The 14,621-nt window shown below is 52.2% G+C and overlaps 4 protein-coding genes across 4 annotated transcripts; 2 read left to right on the top strand and 2 right to left on the bottom strand.

Annotated features, from left to right (window-relative positions):
• Positions 1-661: 661 nt before the first annotated feature.
• Positions 662-2,331, top strand: BO70DRAFT_363573 (LLM class flavin-dependent oxidoreductase). Its single transcript, XM_025543606.1, has one exon. The coding sequence runs from the start codon at positions 818-820 to the stop codon at positions 2,144-2,146; it is 1,329 nt and encodes a 442-aa protein (XP_025397793.1). The 5' UTR covers positions 662-817; the 3' UTR covers positions 2,147-2,331.
• A 4-nt stretch (positions 2,332-2,335) lies between these two features.
• On the bottom strand, positions 2,336-5,205 carry BO70DRAFT_70690 (putative C6 transcription factor). The gene is made up of 3 exons (XM_025548665.1): positions 4,745-5,205; positions 3,564-4,674; positions 2,336-3,518 (listed from the first exon to the last, which is right to left on the bottom strand). Exons 1-3 carry the CDS (start codon positions 4,966-4,968, stop codon positions 2,526-2,528), a joined length of 2,328 nt encoding a protein of 775 aa, XP_025397792.1. The 5' UTR covers positions 4,969-5,205; the 3' UTR covers positions 2,336-2,525.
• Positions 5,206-7,595: 2,390 nt separating this feature from the next.
• Positions 7,596-10,747, top strand: BO70DRAFT_70745 (beta-mannosidase). Its single transcript, XM_025548667.1, has 5 exons — positions 7,596-7,995; positions 8,060-9,013; positions 9,061-9,491; positions 9,542-9,777; positions 9,828-10,747. The coding sequence occupies exons 1-5, from the start codon at positions 7,862-7,864 to the stop codon at positions 10,596-10,598; spliced, it is 2,526 nt and encodes an 841-aa protein (XP_025397791.1). The 5' UTR covers positions 7,596-7,861; the 3' UTR covers positions 10,599-10,747.
• Positions 10,748-11,338: 591 nt separating this feature from the next.
• BO70DRAFT_70694 (uncharacterized protein) lies at positions 11,339-12,632 on the bottom strand. Its single transcript, XM_025548666.1, has 3 exons — positions 11,858-12,632; positions 11,698-11,778; positions 11,339-11,640 (listed from the first exon to the last, which is right to left on the bottom strand). The coding sequence occupies exons 1-3, from the start codon at positions 12,406-12,408 to the stop codon at positions 11,511-11,513; spliced, it is 762 nt and encodes a 253-aa protein (XP_025397790.1). The 5' UTR covers positions 12,409-12,632; the 3' UTR covers positions 11,339-11,510.
• Between the last annotated feature and the right edge of the window lie 1,989 nt (positions 12,633-14,621).

The raw sequence follows: 14,621 nt of genomic DNA, 5'->3' as shown, positions 1-14,621 counted from the left end.
GGTCCTGAAATCCACGACGATTGGAAACGAGAGCAATCGAAGTACCGGACGTGGACGCGACGCAACAAAGGCCTTTCATCCACCAAACAACGGCATGTTGGCGTATTGAAATGCGATCTGCGACACTCTAATGGGAGGTTATACGTCCGACCCTCATCCAATCAATCCCCAAACGCGCTACAAGATCGGATTCCACGCCCAGGGTGTATCACCCGTGGACTCTCCCCACCGAAGACGACGGGTGGCTCGCGCCGAACACCGCACGACACAAGACTGCTGATCAAAAAAACCATGAGTGTAAGCAATTGGAAGGCGCAAAGCTTCTGGGCACGGCCTATAGCTCCTTGCTAACCTGGAGACAGACAACTGGCCAGTTTAATCTGAGTAGGTAAGTAAATATGCTCGGGTGTACGGCCGGATCCAATATGACTTTCAACTTTGGCTGTCCGTCCAGGGCATTGCCTGCGTGGAGGGAAGACATCGGAGTATCATGATGCTCTGCTCACCTCATGCCGTGGCGCAACCCCGCCCTCGATGTCGTGATTCCCGCATCCCGCATTGCGAATGGCATCAGCCTGGGTTTATTTGTAAGCCTGTAATAGTTAGCTTGTCCTGCAGACCTATATAAGCTGCTTGAACCATCCCCTCCTCGATAGTGGATTCACTTTCTATTTTTCGTGACCATTGTATTTCTCACCCACTCACTACTACTACTATCTTGATAACTACCAACTACTTACCTACTCCACCCAGCCACAACCCTAAACAATTCACCTCCCTCTACACCTCTTCCCCAACCACGGCAAAAACAACCAAAATGACCGAACACAAAAGCCTCCACCTAACCGCCTTCATGCGCCCCGTAAGCCTCCACACCGGCGCATGGCGATACCCGAACTCCTACCCGGACGCGAACTTCAACCTCGCGCACCTGAAATCCTTCATCACGGCACTAGAAGCCGCCAAATTCGACGCCTTCTTCATGGCGGATCACCTGGCCGTGCTGAACATGCCCGTGGAGGCCCTAAAGCGCAGCCACACAGTGACCTCCTTCGAGCCCTTCACTCTCCTTTCGGCGCTCTCTGCCATCACCTCCAAGATCGGACTCGCGGCCACAGCCTCCACGACATACGACCTGCCCTACCACGTCGCGCGGCGCTTCGCGTCCCTCGATCATCTGAGTAACGGGCGAGCGGCGTGGAATATCGTGACGACGGCGAACCCGGACAGCGCGAGGAACTTTAATCTGGACGAGCATGTCGAGCATGCAGAGCGGTATAAGCGGGCGCGGGAGTTCTATGATGTGGTGACGGGCCTGTGGGACAGCTTTGCGGATGATGCGTTTGTGCGGGATGCGGGAAGTGGCGTGTATTTTGACCCGGAGAGGATGCATGTGTTGAATCATGTGGGAGATGAGTTTCGAGTGAAGGGGCCCCTGAATATTGCGAGACCGGTGCAGGGGTGGCCGGTGATCGTGCAGGCAGGACAGTCGGAGCCCGGGAGGCAGTTGGCGGCGGAGACGGCCGAGGCGGTGTTTTGCTCGCCCAGGGACTTGGAGGCCGCCAAGGCGCTGTATCGCGATATCAAGGATCGGGCGGTCGCGGCGGGGAGGAAGAGGGAGCATTTGAAGATTCTGCCGGCGGCGTTTATTGTCATTGGGGATTCGGTGGAGGAGGCCAGGCAGAAGAGGTTGAAGTTGGATAGCCTGGTGCACTATGATAGTGCGATTGCCTCATTGAGTGTCTCGCTGGGAACGGATGTGTCGCAGTTTGACCCGGATGCACCGCTGCCGGGGGACTTGCCTGAGACCAATGCGAGCAAGACGGGCAGGGAGGGAGTGCTCAAGCTGGCGAAGGATGAAGGGCTCACAGTGAGGCAGCTGGCGCAGAGATATGGAGGTTATTCGGGGCTGGCGTTTGTGGGCACCCCAGAGACGGTGGCTGACGAGCTGGGGCTTTGGCTGGAAGAGGAGGCTGCGGATGGATTCACTGTCGCTTTCCCCTTCTTGCCGCAGGGTCTCGAGGATGTCACGCAGAGGTTGGTGCCCGAGTTGCAACGGAGAGGTATCTTTCGTCGCGACTATGAGGGCACGACCTTGAGGGAGCATCTTGGCTTGCCACGGCCGGGAAATCGGTTCTTCGAGTAGATGTCGGACGCATGAGGCCATGGCGAGGCTGTGGTACATATGAAACTGCCCTTGATAGTTCACAAATCCCACCGGTCCTGTTATCACTACATCGTTTGCTACTGAATCATACAGACAAGCACAAGAAGCAAAGAGGCAGTTTTGTCCATATATAATTGCCACAACAAAGCCAGCGTACTGGGTTGAAAAAAACATCGTGTCCCCGAACATGCATCGTTCATAGCACGTTTCACCACCAACAGCTGTGGATCCAATCATACAAGAGAAAATGGGTGAATGTATAGGAAACATATAGAAAAAAACAAGAGGCGAAGTTCATAGTGACCGACATCCATGAGCCTGCATCATTCCAATATGTTCCAAACAAAAATGAAAAATATCAGTAGAAAGATGTGCTCTGGTTGAGAAAGTATGCTGGATCACCCTGGCCTCCAAAAAAAGCAGCACCAGTGTTGCCGTACTTCCCGTTTCTCTCCTCCTGGCCAAACAGTATGGCATCGTTCACATTGTCTAATTCGGCCAGCCCTTGCAGCAAGTTGCTGTCGCTCCAGCTGAGGAAATCCCAAAGATACTGACCAGCCGAGTCATCAATGAAAGGAGTTTCGAGCGGATCGATGTATCCATGCGGGTTGGTAACCATCACCCGATTGAGGTCGGACTGTGGCGGAGAAACCCCAGAAACCGATCCAGGAATGCTCTCTTCACAGGAAGTAGCACAGCCATCGCTGTGGGCTTCCCCGGATACTTGAGAGCCCTTTTTGCTGGATTCATATATCCGCGAGACGGCCTCCAGCGTCGACTTTGCAGTTGGGCTCCAAGGCTGGAGTCGTGCCAGAACAAGCATCGTTGTTTGCACCTGTGCCTGGCATGCCTCGAGGGTAGCTCGTGGGTCATCAACTGTGCCGTCATTAAGGAACAAACCCAGAAGCGGAACCATTGAGGCCTGGAATATAAGCCATACGGCGTTCCAGCCGGACATCTGATGGAGCTGGGCCTTGGCAGCCACATCCTGTATGGTAGCTTCTGCCATTTCTCTACACCTTTCGATCGCTGTTCGTTCTTCAGACCTGAGTACAATGTAGGGTACTCGGCGCATGGCGTAGCTAAGGAGTGTAGGGCGATACAAGAGCATGCGCTGATTGTAATATCTCCACTTCATGACTGTTCTCGTACTTGCGATAGACTCCGAGCATGGTTCATGGTCTTTGAGGATATACGGGAGATTAGCATACCATTCAAGAAGCTGGCTATCCAGGTGTGCCATTTCATGATGCTTTGTCAATGGCGACACCGCCAGAACCTCCTGGATCTGGGTGGCGATTTTGCAAAAGCGGACGTTTTCCAAGAGAGGGAGAATATCGAGTACATTACCCTAAATAAGTCAGTAATAGCCATCGAAGCCACATAATTGACGTACCGTTTCTCTATAATGGGGAAGTTTCACAGTGATAGTCGGCCCGAGACGGCCCATGCTTGGTCGCCCTAGAGTCATGCCACCCCATGTGTCTAAACAAAACAAGGACCACCATACGCGACGTTTCTGGTCAATTGTAGCTAGCCTCTGACGACTATTCCCAGGTTGACTGTCGGAAATCTCTTTGTGTAAGCCCAGAGCAGCAGCCATGCGTAACGCGGCACCCATAATAGAGTACGCAAGGTTGGGTTGGCTGGTGTAGTGAAGATAATAACCACCCATGAGACCTAGTGTCTGAATAGTCTCCACGTGTGGGGATCCAAGACATTCTAACACCAGGTAGCTTTTACAGCGCATATAGTAGGCTTTGTGAGACAGGTCCTCCGCAGGGCAAGCAGCTATGCTACCCAAGGCAAAGACAATATTGAGCAATGCGAGCCACTGCTCATCTTTCCGACATGAAGTAAGGTGGGTCTGGCGGAAAGATTGTTCGTCCAACATTGGTACAAACGGTTGGAAGTATGTGAAGTAAGCGTCAAGCAATTGTGACTCAGGTACCTGCAACTGAGAGGGCGCTGGCGTACCATGGCGTTGTCGGGGCCCTTGGGGCTGCCAGCTCTGGCTCTCGGGGGAAGCGATATCCATGACGGATTCTCTACCAGCACCAGCAGCTGGAGTGCGAGAGATGTAAGAGAGGCAGTTCGGCTCTAGCCAGACAATCACTTTCAGCACGGCATGCACAGAAGACACACCAAGATATGAGGATGGCTGTGTAGCTGAAAGAGACAAAGCATTGACATCATCGGATATAGTACTCGAATATTCGGCGTTCCTCAGGTTTCCAACGTCTCTTGTGTGATCAGGTATTGTCTGTAGAGACTCGAGGTTTTCATCTTCACTGGAGGCTGGAGATGCATGTGCTTCAACAGACGCCGAGGTGGCTGGTGATCCTGGGTGTGGCGCCTGCACAACGATCTGGGATGACCCAGTTCCCGTCAGCTCTAGGAGCGTCTCACGAGGCAAATTCACTAGGTTCTCCGCTGGGATCCCGGGAAAAAGCTTCTCTAGCACTCCCCGGAACTCATCCACGGTGGTCGAAAGTTTCTCCACATGCCTGGGTGTCGAGGTATGAATTAGTCTTGTCCTCACAAACCCCTATAGCGGAAGAGATGATTCATTCGTACCTTCGCGATGGCCGAGGGTCTGAATACTGACACAAGTCTGCCTTTTTATACCATCTGCAGGCCTCGCAAGGCTTCTCGCCGTCGCATTTGATCTTCCGATGCCGACAGGACGTGCAGGCCCGGAGTGTGGTGATCCGGCGTCCGATAGACTGTTGACGCTGGTTGCGCCCCCCAGCAGAGCTCGGCAGGGCAGGGTTTTCGAACCCTTCGAAGGTATGGAACATGGTTGTATCTGATGGTGTTGATTGCAGTTTTTTTTTTCGATGGACCGATGCAAAGTGGCATTCAGTTGAGACAGGTCTGGGTGGCGTAGTTAACTAAAAGGCGCCATTGGCACCAAGTCGCAGGGAGACCAGCAGGTTAGATGCAACAAAATGCAGGGATTTCTGTTTGCCAGAGGCAGTGATAGGAGATCGAATGAAAGAAAAGACAGAGGCCCCAGTTAGTTAATGCATGTCATCAGTTAGTTGCTGCAGTTGCCATTGTCTTGGGAGGAAAGATCATGGCCAGCAGACGTAGACAATGGGGAGGAAGAAAAACCAAATATATCCCGAGAGCAACACCAAAACAACCATCTGGGGGCGAGCAGGACGACCCGGGTGTATTAGCGGCGAGGATGGTGACCATCAGCACACTCGACCCTGAGAACTCCACGCGCCGAACCGAAGCCCTTGCGGTGCCCAACAGGCCCTGGAGGCATGGGCTTCAGCAGTCAGCTCACCCCCACCCCCGCATTTCTCCCTTTTAATTTATTTTATGGGGGACGCGACCGTTTCTGTCCGGTTTCTGCATGCCTGGCAACGAACCGACCTTTAGCCCCTGTCGGTCGGTTATGCGGGCTCGCCAATAGAAGCCTGCGAATATCCTCTCTACGGATCATTCTCACCCAGTGTCCTAATTATACCAAGGGTTCAAGTGTGAGAATGCATGCGAGAAAGGGTTGTGTGATGCGCCCACACAGTCGTCAAACAACACCGAGTGGTCTGTTCTCCTTTCAGCCGTGATTTCCCGCCCAATAGCGAGTTCTCACTCGAGATTATACCTGGACGCTATGATGTCCGGAGGGCGCTTCTACCTGTAAGGGGGTGGTATTGAGCCACGATCTTCAGGTGAGAAAAACGTGGTAAACCTAGGATTCGGTGGGTACCACGCCCCTTGAGTTGCCCAAGTGTGAGTAGCGCATTAACAAAGTCAGCATGAAGAAGTCAACGCCCCAGGATCCTGACGAGAGGCCTCGTTATTTCTTCTTCGTCCGCTCATTAACACGGGGCTTATCGTTTGTTCTTGATGGGAAGGTCACGAGCTTGGAATACATGGGCTGCAAGGGTCCGCTTCTGCAAAATGGAAGCGCCCGAGCAATCCTGCAGGGTAATGAATATAGGCACCCGCACGATTTTGATGAGAGGCCGATGCTGCTGAGAACTCTAGTGGTCAGGAAGTGAGTAGAAAGCATCTGCCTCAGATGTGTGACACGGCGTCCCGGAAATTATCGGCAGATAGCTCGGTGCAAGAGCACCCTTCCATCCGCAAGTTGACAGCTTACTGCTCCTGGGTCACCTTGACGGCGACCGGAAGCTCGAGAAATTAGATCAGGGTTCGTTATTCTGTCTATCTGCAGGGCCCTCGCGCTCGATCATTAGGGGGGATCGCGTCCGCCAATTGAAGCTTCGACCCCGCATAAGGTGGCCAACTTCCACATCCCAATTTAATTAAAGCCCGGGAAGGTGTCAGATGCCAGAGCGCCGTTGAATGGGTGCCTGTTGGACTTCGGTTCCAGAGACCCGCGATGCTCCATTTCCGCTGGTGCTCTCACCATAACTTCAGATGTGATATTTGTTGAGATCTCCATTTGAAGATTCAACGCAGAGGCCAGAACAGAGGGCAGCGCGTCTGTCCTCGGAGCTAGTCTGAGAAATGGTCCAAGCAACCGACGATTCGGAACGAACCGAACCGTCCCAGGGACAGAGGATATTATACACGACAATCATCTCGGCTCGTCGGGAAGAGAATGCGAAGCGCCGAAATGATCTCCAATAGTCAAACCCTTAGCGAAGAAGGCGCTGGTAAACAGGCTAATCTCAAGCAGTGCCAAGATGCGACATTTTCTCCTGTTCACATGCACGCCAAGTGAGGGCAGCACCTGATCCGATGGGCAGACCATTTAGTCGCGAATCATACCTAACGGAGCAGGGTCAGATGCCGAGGTAAGATGAGGGGAGGGGTTGTTCGGTTATTGGCGCTCAGAATTTAGGCTGTCACCCCCGTAGCGTTGTCCATGGCATGAGCTATGTTCGAGCGACGAGGGGAGGCTAGTGGCGAAAAGCAACCGGAGGATATACCTCACGAGCAAAGCCCCCAGGTCAGGGTGTCACCTGATTGTTTGATGTCCCCAAGCCACCCTGACAGCCAAACCAAGACAGATGCAGTGGAAGGTCAAAGGTGGTCGATCCCCTGGGTGATCTTCAAGGCTGTCAGGTCCTCTCTCGCTCGGACAACGGGAGGAAACTCCTACCGGTCAAGACTCCCCAGGCTGTGCACGGGGCCATCCCCATGCCATAACAGGAAAGGTGGGAAGAGTTATTAGGCCTGTCTCAGCTCAATACTATTCGGATATGGAAGGGTATCCGGAATCTGTCCCGACGGAGCCGGAGGAGAGATGTCGAAAGGAATCACTGTTGCACTGAGACTAGTGAGGAAGGTTCTTGTGATGAGTTCTGCTGGCCGGATCGGACATGATGATGAAGCAAAGTGCTCTCTCGATGTATGAGAGAGAACGCGAGTTCCGTCCGTGAGTGTGTTGGACGCGACTGGCAGTCGGCACTAGGCCGCATTGGGAACGGACCAGCCCCCGCCAGGGGATTGCCCGAATAGGAAGGGGCAGCACGTGGGGCGCGGGGATCTCTCCGCGGAGCTCCCCCACGAAAGGCATCACTTTCTTCGGCCATGATGGACCGTCTACATCCCATCCCGTCCAACGGGTGTTTTCCATCGGTAACGGGATATGAGAATTGTATTTATTCAACCTTTGATCTCGTGGTCCTGAGAGTTGAACTAGGAATTCCAATTCATCAACTCGATTAGATTGTCATTGACTCGTTACCCCGCCTGGACCGCGCCATGGCAAGGCTTGCGGAGTATTCCTTGGCCACAGGATGGCACTTCAAAGACAGCGAGGACAAGGCCCCTGAGGCTTGGATGCCAGTTCCTTTAGTCCCCTCTGTTATTCACCAGGATCTCCAGGCGAACGGAAAGTGCGTCTCACCATGATGCTGTGCAGTATATCCTTTGCTAATATCCGCCCCGATTCACGTGCAGGTTGAAAGACCCATATGTGGGATTCAACGAACTAGCGGCCAGGTGGGTCAACGAGAAATCATGGGTATACCGGAAAGTGATACAGAAACCAGCTGTCCCTGCGGGATCGGCAGTTGTACTGGCGTTTGATGGACTGGATACCTTTGCTACTGTCAAGCTGGACAGTAACGTGATTCTGGAGAGCAATAACATGTTCCAAGGGCATCGAGTGGACGTTACCACAGCTCTGGAAAATGAGGGGGAACATGTTCTGGAAATTGAATTCGACTGCGCCATGTTGCGAGCCAGAGAGCTCCGGAAGCAGGATTCCAAGCACAACTGGGCCTCGTTCAATGGAGATCCCGCCAGGATGAGCGTTCGCAAAGCCCAATACCACTGGGGCTGGGACTGGGGCCCAGTCTTAATGACTGCGGGTATCTGGCGAGAAGTGCGATTAGAGGTTTACTATGCAAGGCTCGCAGATCTCTGGACGGCTGTCGATCTGGACTCCAGTTATCAGTCGGCTCAAATATCTGCGTTTGCAGAATTGGATGCTGCGCAATTTAATTCTACATACAAGGTGAACTTCACTCTAAGTCTCCACGGCAAGGAAATCGCCCGACAAGCTGCCATTCCAGGAAACAAGGTCGCGAAGGTGACATTCGATGTCGACCAACCACATCTATGGTGGCCCCACGGCTATGGAGAGCCCAATCTTTACGAGATCACGGCATCGTTGGAGAAAGATCAAAGCGAGATTCATAACCTTGTCAAAAAAATCGGTATCAGGACAGCTGAAGTCATACAGCAGCCTGACAAGCACGGCAAATCTTTCTTTTTCCGAATCAACGGCACTGATATATTCTGCGGTGGCTCGTGCTGGATTCCCGCGGACAATATCCTCCCCAATATCAGCCCGGAACGGTATCGAAAATGGATTGAATTGATGGTTGCGGGCCGTCAGGCCATGGTCAGGTTCGTTTCTCAATTGATAATATTCATCGCTGTATTGACGTTTCTAGGGTCTGGGGTGGCGGTTGCTATGAAGATGACAGCTTCTACCAAGCTTGCGATGATTTGGGGGTTCTGGTGTGGCAAGATTTCATGTTCGGTTGCGGCAACTATCCAACTTGGCCCGAGCTGCTAGATTCCATCGAACAAGAAGCAATCTACAACGTGCGCCGGCTGCGACATCACCCTTCCATTGTGCTTTACGCCGGGAACAACGAGGACTACCAGGTGCAGGAGCAAGCAGGGCTCACATATAACTACGAGGACAAGAATCCCGAGAACTGGTTGAAAACCGACTTCCCAGCGCGATATATTTACGAAAAGCTTCTACCCTCTGTAGTTGAGAGTTTTTCTCCGAAGACCTTCTATCATCCAGGTAGTCCATGGGGCGATGGCAAGATAACATCCGATCCTACGGTCGGTGACATGCACCAGTGGAATGGTAAGCGAACATATCTCCAAATGGACTGCATGACATTAACAAGATTGTAGTCTGGCATGGAACACAAGAAAAGTACCAGATCTTCGATACGCTTGGCGGTCGGTTCAATAGCGAGTTCGGAATGGAAGCGTTTCCCCATCTGTCCACGATCGAGTACTTCGTTGAAAACGAAAAAGACAAATACCCGCAGTCGCATGTCCTTGACTTTCACAACAAGGCCGACGGACATGAACGTCGAATTGCTACATATCTCGTGGAAAACTTACGAGCGGCAAATGATCTAGAGGTATGCGGTGACAGTCGTGAACTCGACACTGTGCTAACAAAGAAACATAGACTTACATCTACCTTACTCAAGTTGTCCAGGCTGAAACAATGATGTTCGGATACCGAGGCTGGCGTCGTCAGTGGGGGGATGAGAGGCATTGCGGTGGTGCACTGCTCTGGCAACTTAATGACTGCTGGCCAACCATCTCATGGGCCATCGTGGACTACTTCCTGCGGCCCAAGCCCGCCTTCTACGCCGTGGCCCGGGTGCTGAAACAAGTAGCCATCGGTGTGCGGCGAGAACACCATGACTGGAGTGTAACCCATGCTCAGCCTCCGAAGACAAGCAAGTATGAGCTCTGGGTTGTTAGTGCGCTCCAGGAGGAGATACCCGGGAAGGTGGAACTCCAGTTCGTATCCGTGGATACCGGCCTTGAGATACGTGAGAGAATAGTGCGCGACGTTCGCATTGTACCCAATGGGACTACCAACGTCGTTGATGGCATCATTGATCATACTATCGATACAGAGCCACATGTCCTCGCTGCTCGACTCTGGCTAGATGGTGAGATTGTCGCGCGAGACGTAGATTGGCCCCAGCCTTTCAAGTATCTTGATTTTAGGGATCGCGGTCTTGAGGTGACGAAGATCAACGAAACATCTGATCAGCAGACGTTCAAGATCAACACTCGGAAACCAGTCAAGTGCTTGGTATTCGAGGAACGAGATGGAACCACGTTCAGCGATAGCGCCATGGATATCGTACCTGGGGATGAACAGACGGTCACTGTTATAGGACTGAAGACGGCGACTCTGAGCTACAAGTTTCTAGGACAGTAGAAGTTCCATTGCATGGCCTGAAATTACCGCGTGGATCCATAAAAAAAAACATCATGTGGACTGTTCATTATGACTGTAGACTGAGTGGCACTCTTGGTGGCGGATGAGAAAGTGAATCTGACCACGGCGGGTTTGGCTCCAAGATAAGTCGCGCTCTTCTTCACTGATGTGTGTCCCTAGCCAGCTGGGCAGGAAGTTAGCGCGAGAAACAGGAAAAAAGCTTAGATATTAACCTGGATCCGATGGCATATGAATCAGTGTTCAAGTACGAGTTGAACCTGGAGTGCGGACTGAAGTTTTAATCCGATGAGAAATGGGAAATCCCTTCGAGGAATATGGCTAGCGAACCCCAGACCCACGCTCGCCTCGCCCGGTGCATGGCCAACTGGTGTACTCCTCTGGTTTCTTTCTCGGGGCTACTTACTACCTTCTCGTCAATGGTCGTGTCGTTCTGTCTCCCCCTACGGACAACCCTATTCTCACACCATGCTAACCTCGTACACCTGCCTGCCTTCATGAGCAACTGGAGTTTGTCAATTGCAGGAAAGACGCTCAGGTCTGCATCGTGAGAGACAGGTTGACTGCCACTTGCTTGGCTTGGAAAGGGAGAGGACAGAAAGTCTGGCTAATTTACCCGAGGAGGGAAGTACGTTTTTCTCTTTTCTTCCACCAGACACGGCGATACGACCAATACTGTTGTTGGGTGGGGTGATGAGCCAACATAAATGAAACTGAAGGTCATAACGAGTGAAGCCGGGTATGCACCGCTCTGTTCAAGGGCTCGTTTTTCCACAAAATCCCGTCTTCGGACATTTCTCTTGGTTCTAGCAGATTCCATTCCAGATCACTTCAACCATAATATCCAACTCGATGACTTCATCTGGTTGTCCTTCGTAAGCGAAAGGGCCGTCTCTACCCCCGATCATCACACAAGTCGAGAAGAAAAACCTCCTCCGGAGGTTCTTGCAAACCCCACCGAATCCACTCGACTGGCTCCCACACCCATGGTCGCTTAGACACCTGGAAACTCCCAGTCACGAAGCTACTCAACACGTCGTCAGAGGTAATCCGGGAGAAAGTTAAGGTTCGCGCAACTGACATCTTTTGGCTCTCTTCAAGCCAGTACAAATGGCGAGGATTGGGGAATGACCGCGAGGCCACCCCACATTCACCCATCGAGCTACCAAAAGGTCAGCCGTTATCAGCCAGTTCCTTCACTGGTCTGTTTCCCAGGCATGTGTGAGAAGAGGATGTCTTACATCAAAGCCTCCTTGAATGCCTCCCGGATCACATCCTGTTTCTCAGGCGGACATTCATAGAAGAAACCCCTCCCGATCATGCTGTTTCCTAACTGGGTGCCGGGGACTTGGGTATATCCTATATAATAGACAAAGCCCCCGGGGACCCAACTATCCAATCCTTGAATTGTGGCCGATGCCCCCAGGAATGATGGAGTATGGGTACAATTCCCCGCATCGAGCCTTCTATAGGCCTCAAGCAGCAACCGAAAGCCGTCTGGTTGCGTTTGGGACGCCTGTTTGGCGCGCTCATCCCGGCGTGCTGACTCGGTCCCTGTCCAAGGGATCTGTAGGAAGACGGAGATGATAGCCTGGGTGCTGGTGTCGCTGACCCGGTGGCAAAGAAGATCCAGCTGGACGTATGGCATTCTACCGTCGCCTATTCTATCGTGCTGGTAGGCCTCGATGGGCAATTCTGCCATGCATTCGACAGGCTTCCACGAGGTGGTGTTGCCGCCTTTTGCGATGGTAATGATGCTTCCTTGCAGCCAGTGGGGGACGTAGCGTGCCATTGTTCTGATATGGAGTCACTGTGACAGGAAAAAAACCTCTCTGTATCGTTCGAGGAAGGACAGACATCGTGCTTGAGGGTGAGAAGCGGTTACTTGTAGGTGGAAGAGCACTAGACTTGCTTACTGTGGTGGTACCCCAAAGCAGTAAATGCTGCTGTGAATGACATCTTCCTGTCATCACTTCCTTCCAAGCGGGGAAACACTCTCTACAAAAATAGCGCTCGGCCTTCAAATTAACTCCTCACAGCGGTTGCTTTCTGGATAGCCCATTGAGTATAAACGCCCTTTTCCGCTTTCCCACTTTCCCATGTTTCCTGACTCAAACGTCATCCCTGCGTGACACGACCACCCATGGCAACCTGCCAGGTCAAGCCAGAACCAAAGCCTCTCCCGACAGAAGTCACACCATTTACAACCTTAATTCCAATTTCCAGGGGCATACCACTCTCTCAGATCCAGACAGCAAAAGGCGTGACTGCCTCCCAAGAACTACTTCCTCCCCACGTTGCTAGACAGCCCCCGTCACCCAAAACCCATGGCTCCATAACGGCCCAGTGGCAACCCGAGAGAATTTCCAAAGAATACCACCCGGCCGAGTTTGACGAAGCGCGTTCGACACTCCCCTTTGGTGGCATAAGTGGCTGAGCTTAGGACTTATAAGGTTCCGGGAGGGTATCTCCTGTCCCTAGGGTTCAGCAAGGTCCCGGGTATTCGTCCGGGCAATGGCTGCGAGAACCAAGGGTACTTCCACGAATGCGTCCCCGAAAGCCAAAAGGCCCCCTTTACAACTTTAGACCCTGTAGATGCTGACGGACATCTATCCAGAGATACCCACTAGGTCACAATCACATGCAGGGTAGCCTTCCCACACTATACGCTCCAAAAGTCCAGCCCATCCCTAAGCCTCAAAACAACCTGATACGGATTGATATCCGCCGGCAAAGCCACCACCCTCGCACCGTTGTAGGTGACCCAACCAGTACGAATATTATAGAGTCGCGATTCCAGCCAGGTCTTATCCACCGCGGAGAAGAAGACATTCCCGGGCGATATTCCATGTCCGTACGGTGCCGTCGTAAGTAGACCCGAATGCGATGCGGGTTCCTCCGGGGGAGAAGGACAAGGAGTCCACCCGGTTCACATCGGGAATTCAGTTCTGCTTTGACTGGGCCGCTGACGACATCGCGTATCCATACGGAGCCGGAATTGGATCCCGGGGGCTAACATTGAGCTGGAGAGGTCTCTGGAAAAGGCAAGAGCTCATGCCCAACTCGTGATCCACCAGCCCGGTAGCGATGCTCCACATGGTTGGTTATTGTACGGTTGGAAGACTCGGGGTTCGAGTCTGTTGCGACTGTGGAGCCCTCTGCTGAGAAAGTGAGAAGAGGCCCATAAGATGATAGGCCGGAAGATGGCATTTGGTGCGATTTTTGGCTTCTCCTTGTTCCGTCGAGATACCAAATTGCTAAACATGACGCAGAAGGAACTGCTAGAATGCATGTTGAGTAGGGAGAAAAGACAGGCACGCCAATAATTTCTTTCGGTGTTTCACCACGGACCTGTAACCCGACATGTGACACTGATGCTACTTGGCAGCTGTGAGGGGATGTGAACAAACACCCTCTCGTTATCCTTGCAATTCCTTTTTAGCCCAGTCTCTCCTGTATATTAAGATTCCAGGTCCACATGGTGCTTTCAGCAGAAACTTCAATCAACCTGGTACTATCAGAGCTGAAATTCAAGAGATATGCCCCCTTTAAAGAGCCTTCTAGTGTTTGCTTGTTTTAAGAAGCATGTGCACACGCTGCTCTCCTGGCCAGTCCTGAAATTCAAACTCCTTTGCAATCCGAGCTATACTGTTTTCGATGTAAAAATTTGATGTCACGGCTTGTTAGCTACTCGTCTTCAGCAGTGTCGATCATACGATGCTGGGTTACTCCCTCTATGGGCTTGAACCCTTCGGAAAGATATGACTCGTATCTGCTAGTCACAAAATGCGTAGCGGAACTATCTTCCGCTCTTGTGCTCTTGAAAGTAGCTCAAGATTTTTACTTAACATTATGTCTCTCCCTTGCATTCGTCTAGAGCATCTATCATAATTATCAGCACTAGTGGTGCCAGAAGAGTATGTCCCAAGGCCGACAGGGATTTCCACTGAGCAGATAAGGATTGGTAGAAACTTTCCGAGTCCCTTCAAGGCAGTAAGGAGGGCG

Source organism: Aspergillus heteromorphus, assembly GCF_003184545.1.
Source record: "Aspergillus heteromorphus CBS 117.55 chromosome Unknown BO70scaffold_19, whole genome shotgun sequence".
Taxonomy (NCBI): domain Eukaryota; kingdom Fungi; phylum Ascomycota; class Eurotiomycetes; order Eurotiales; family Aspergillaceae; genus Aspergillus; species Aspergillus heteromorphus.
The sequence above is the reverse complement of the archived record's forward strand: the minus strand, read 5'-3'. Positions and strand labels throughout refer to the sequence as shown.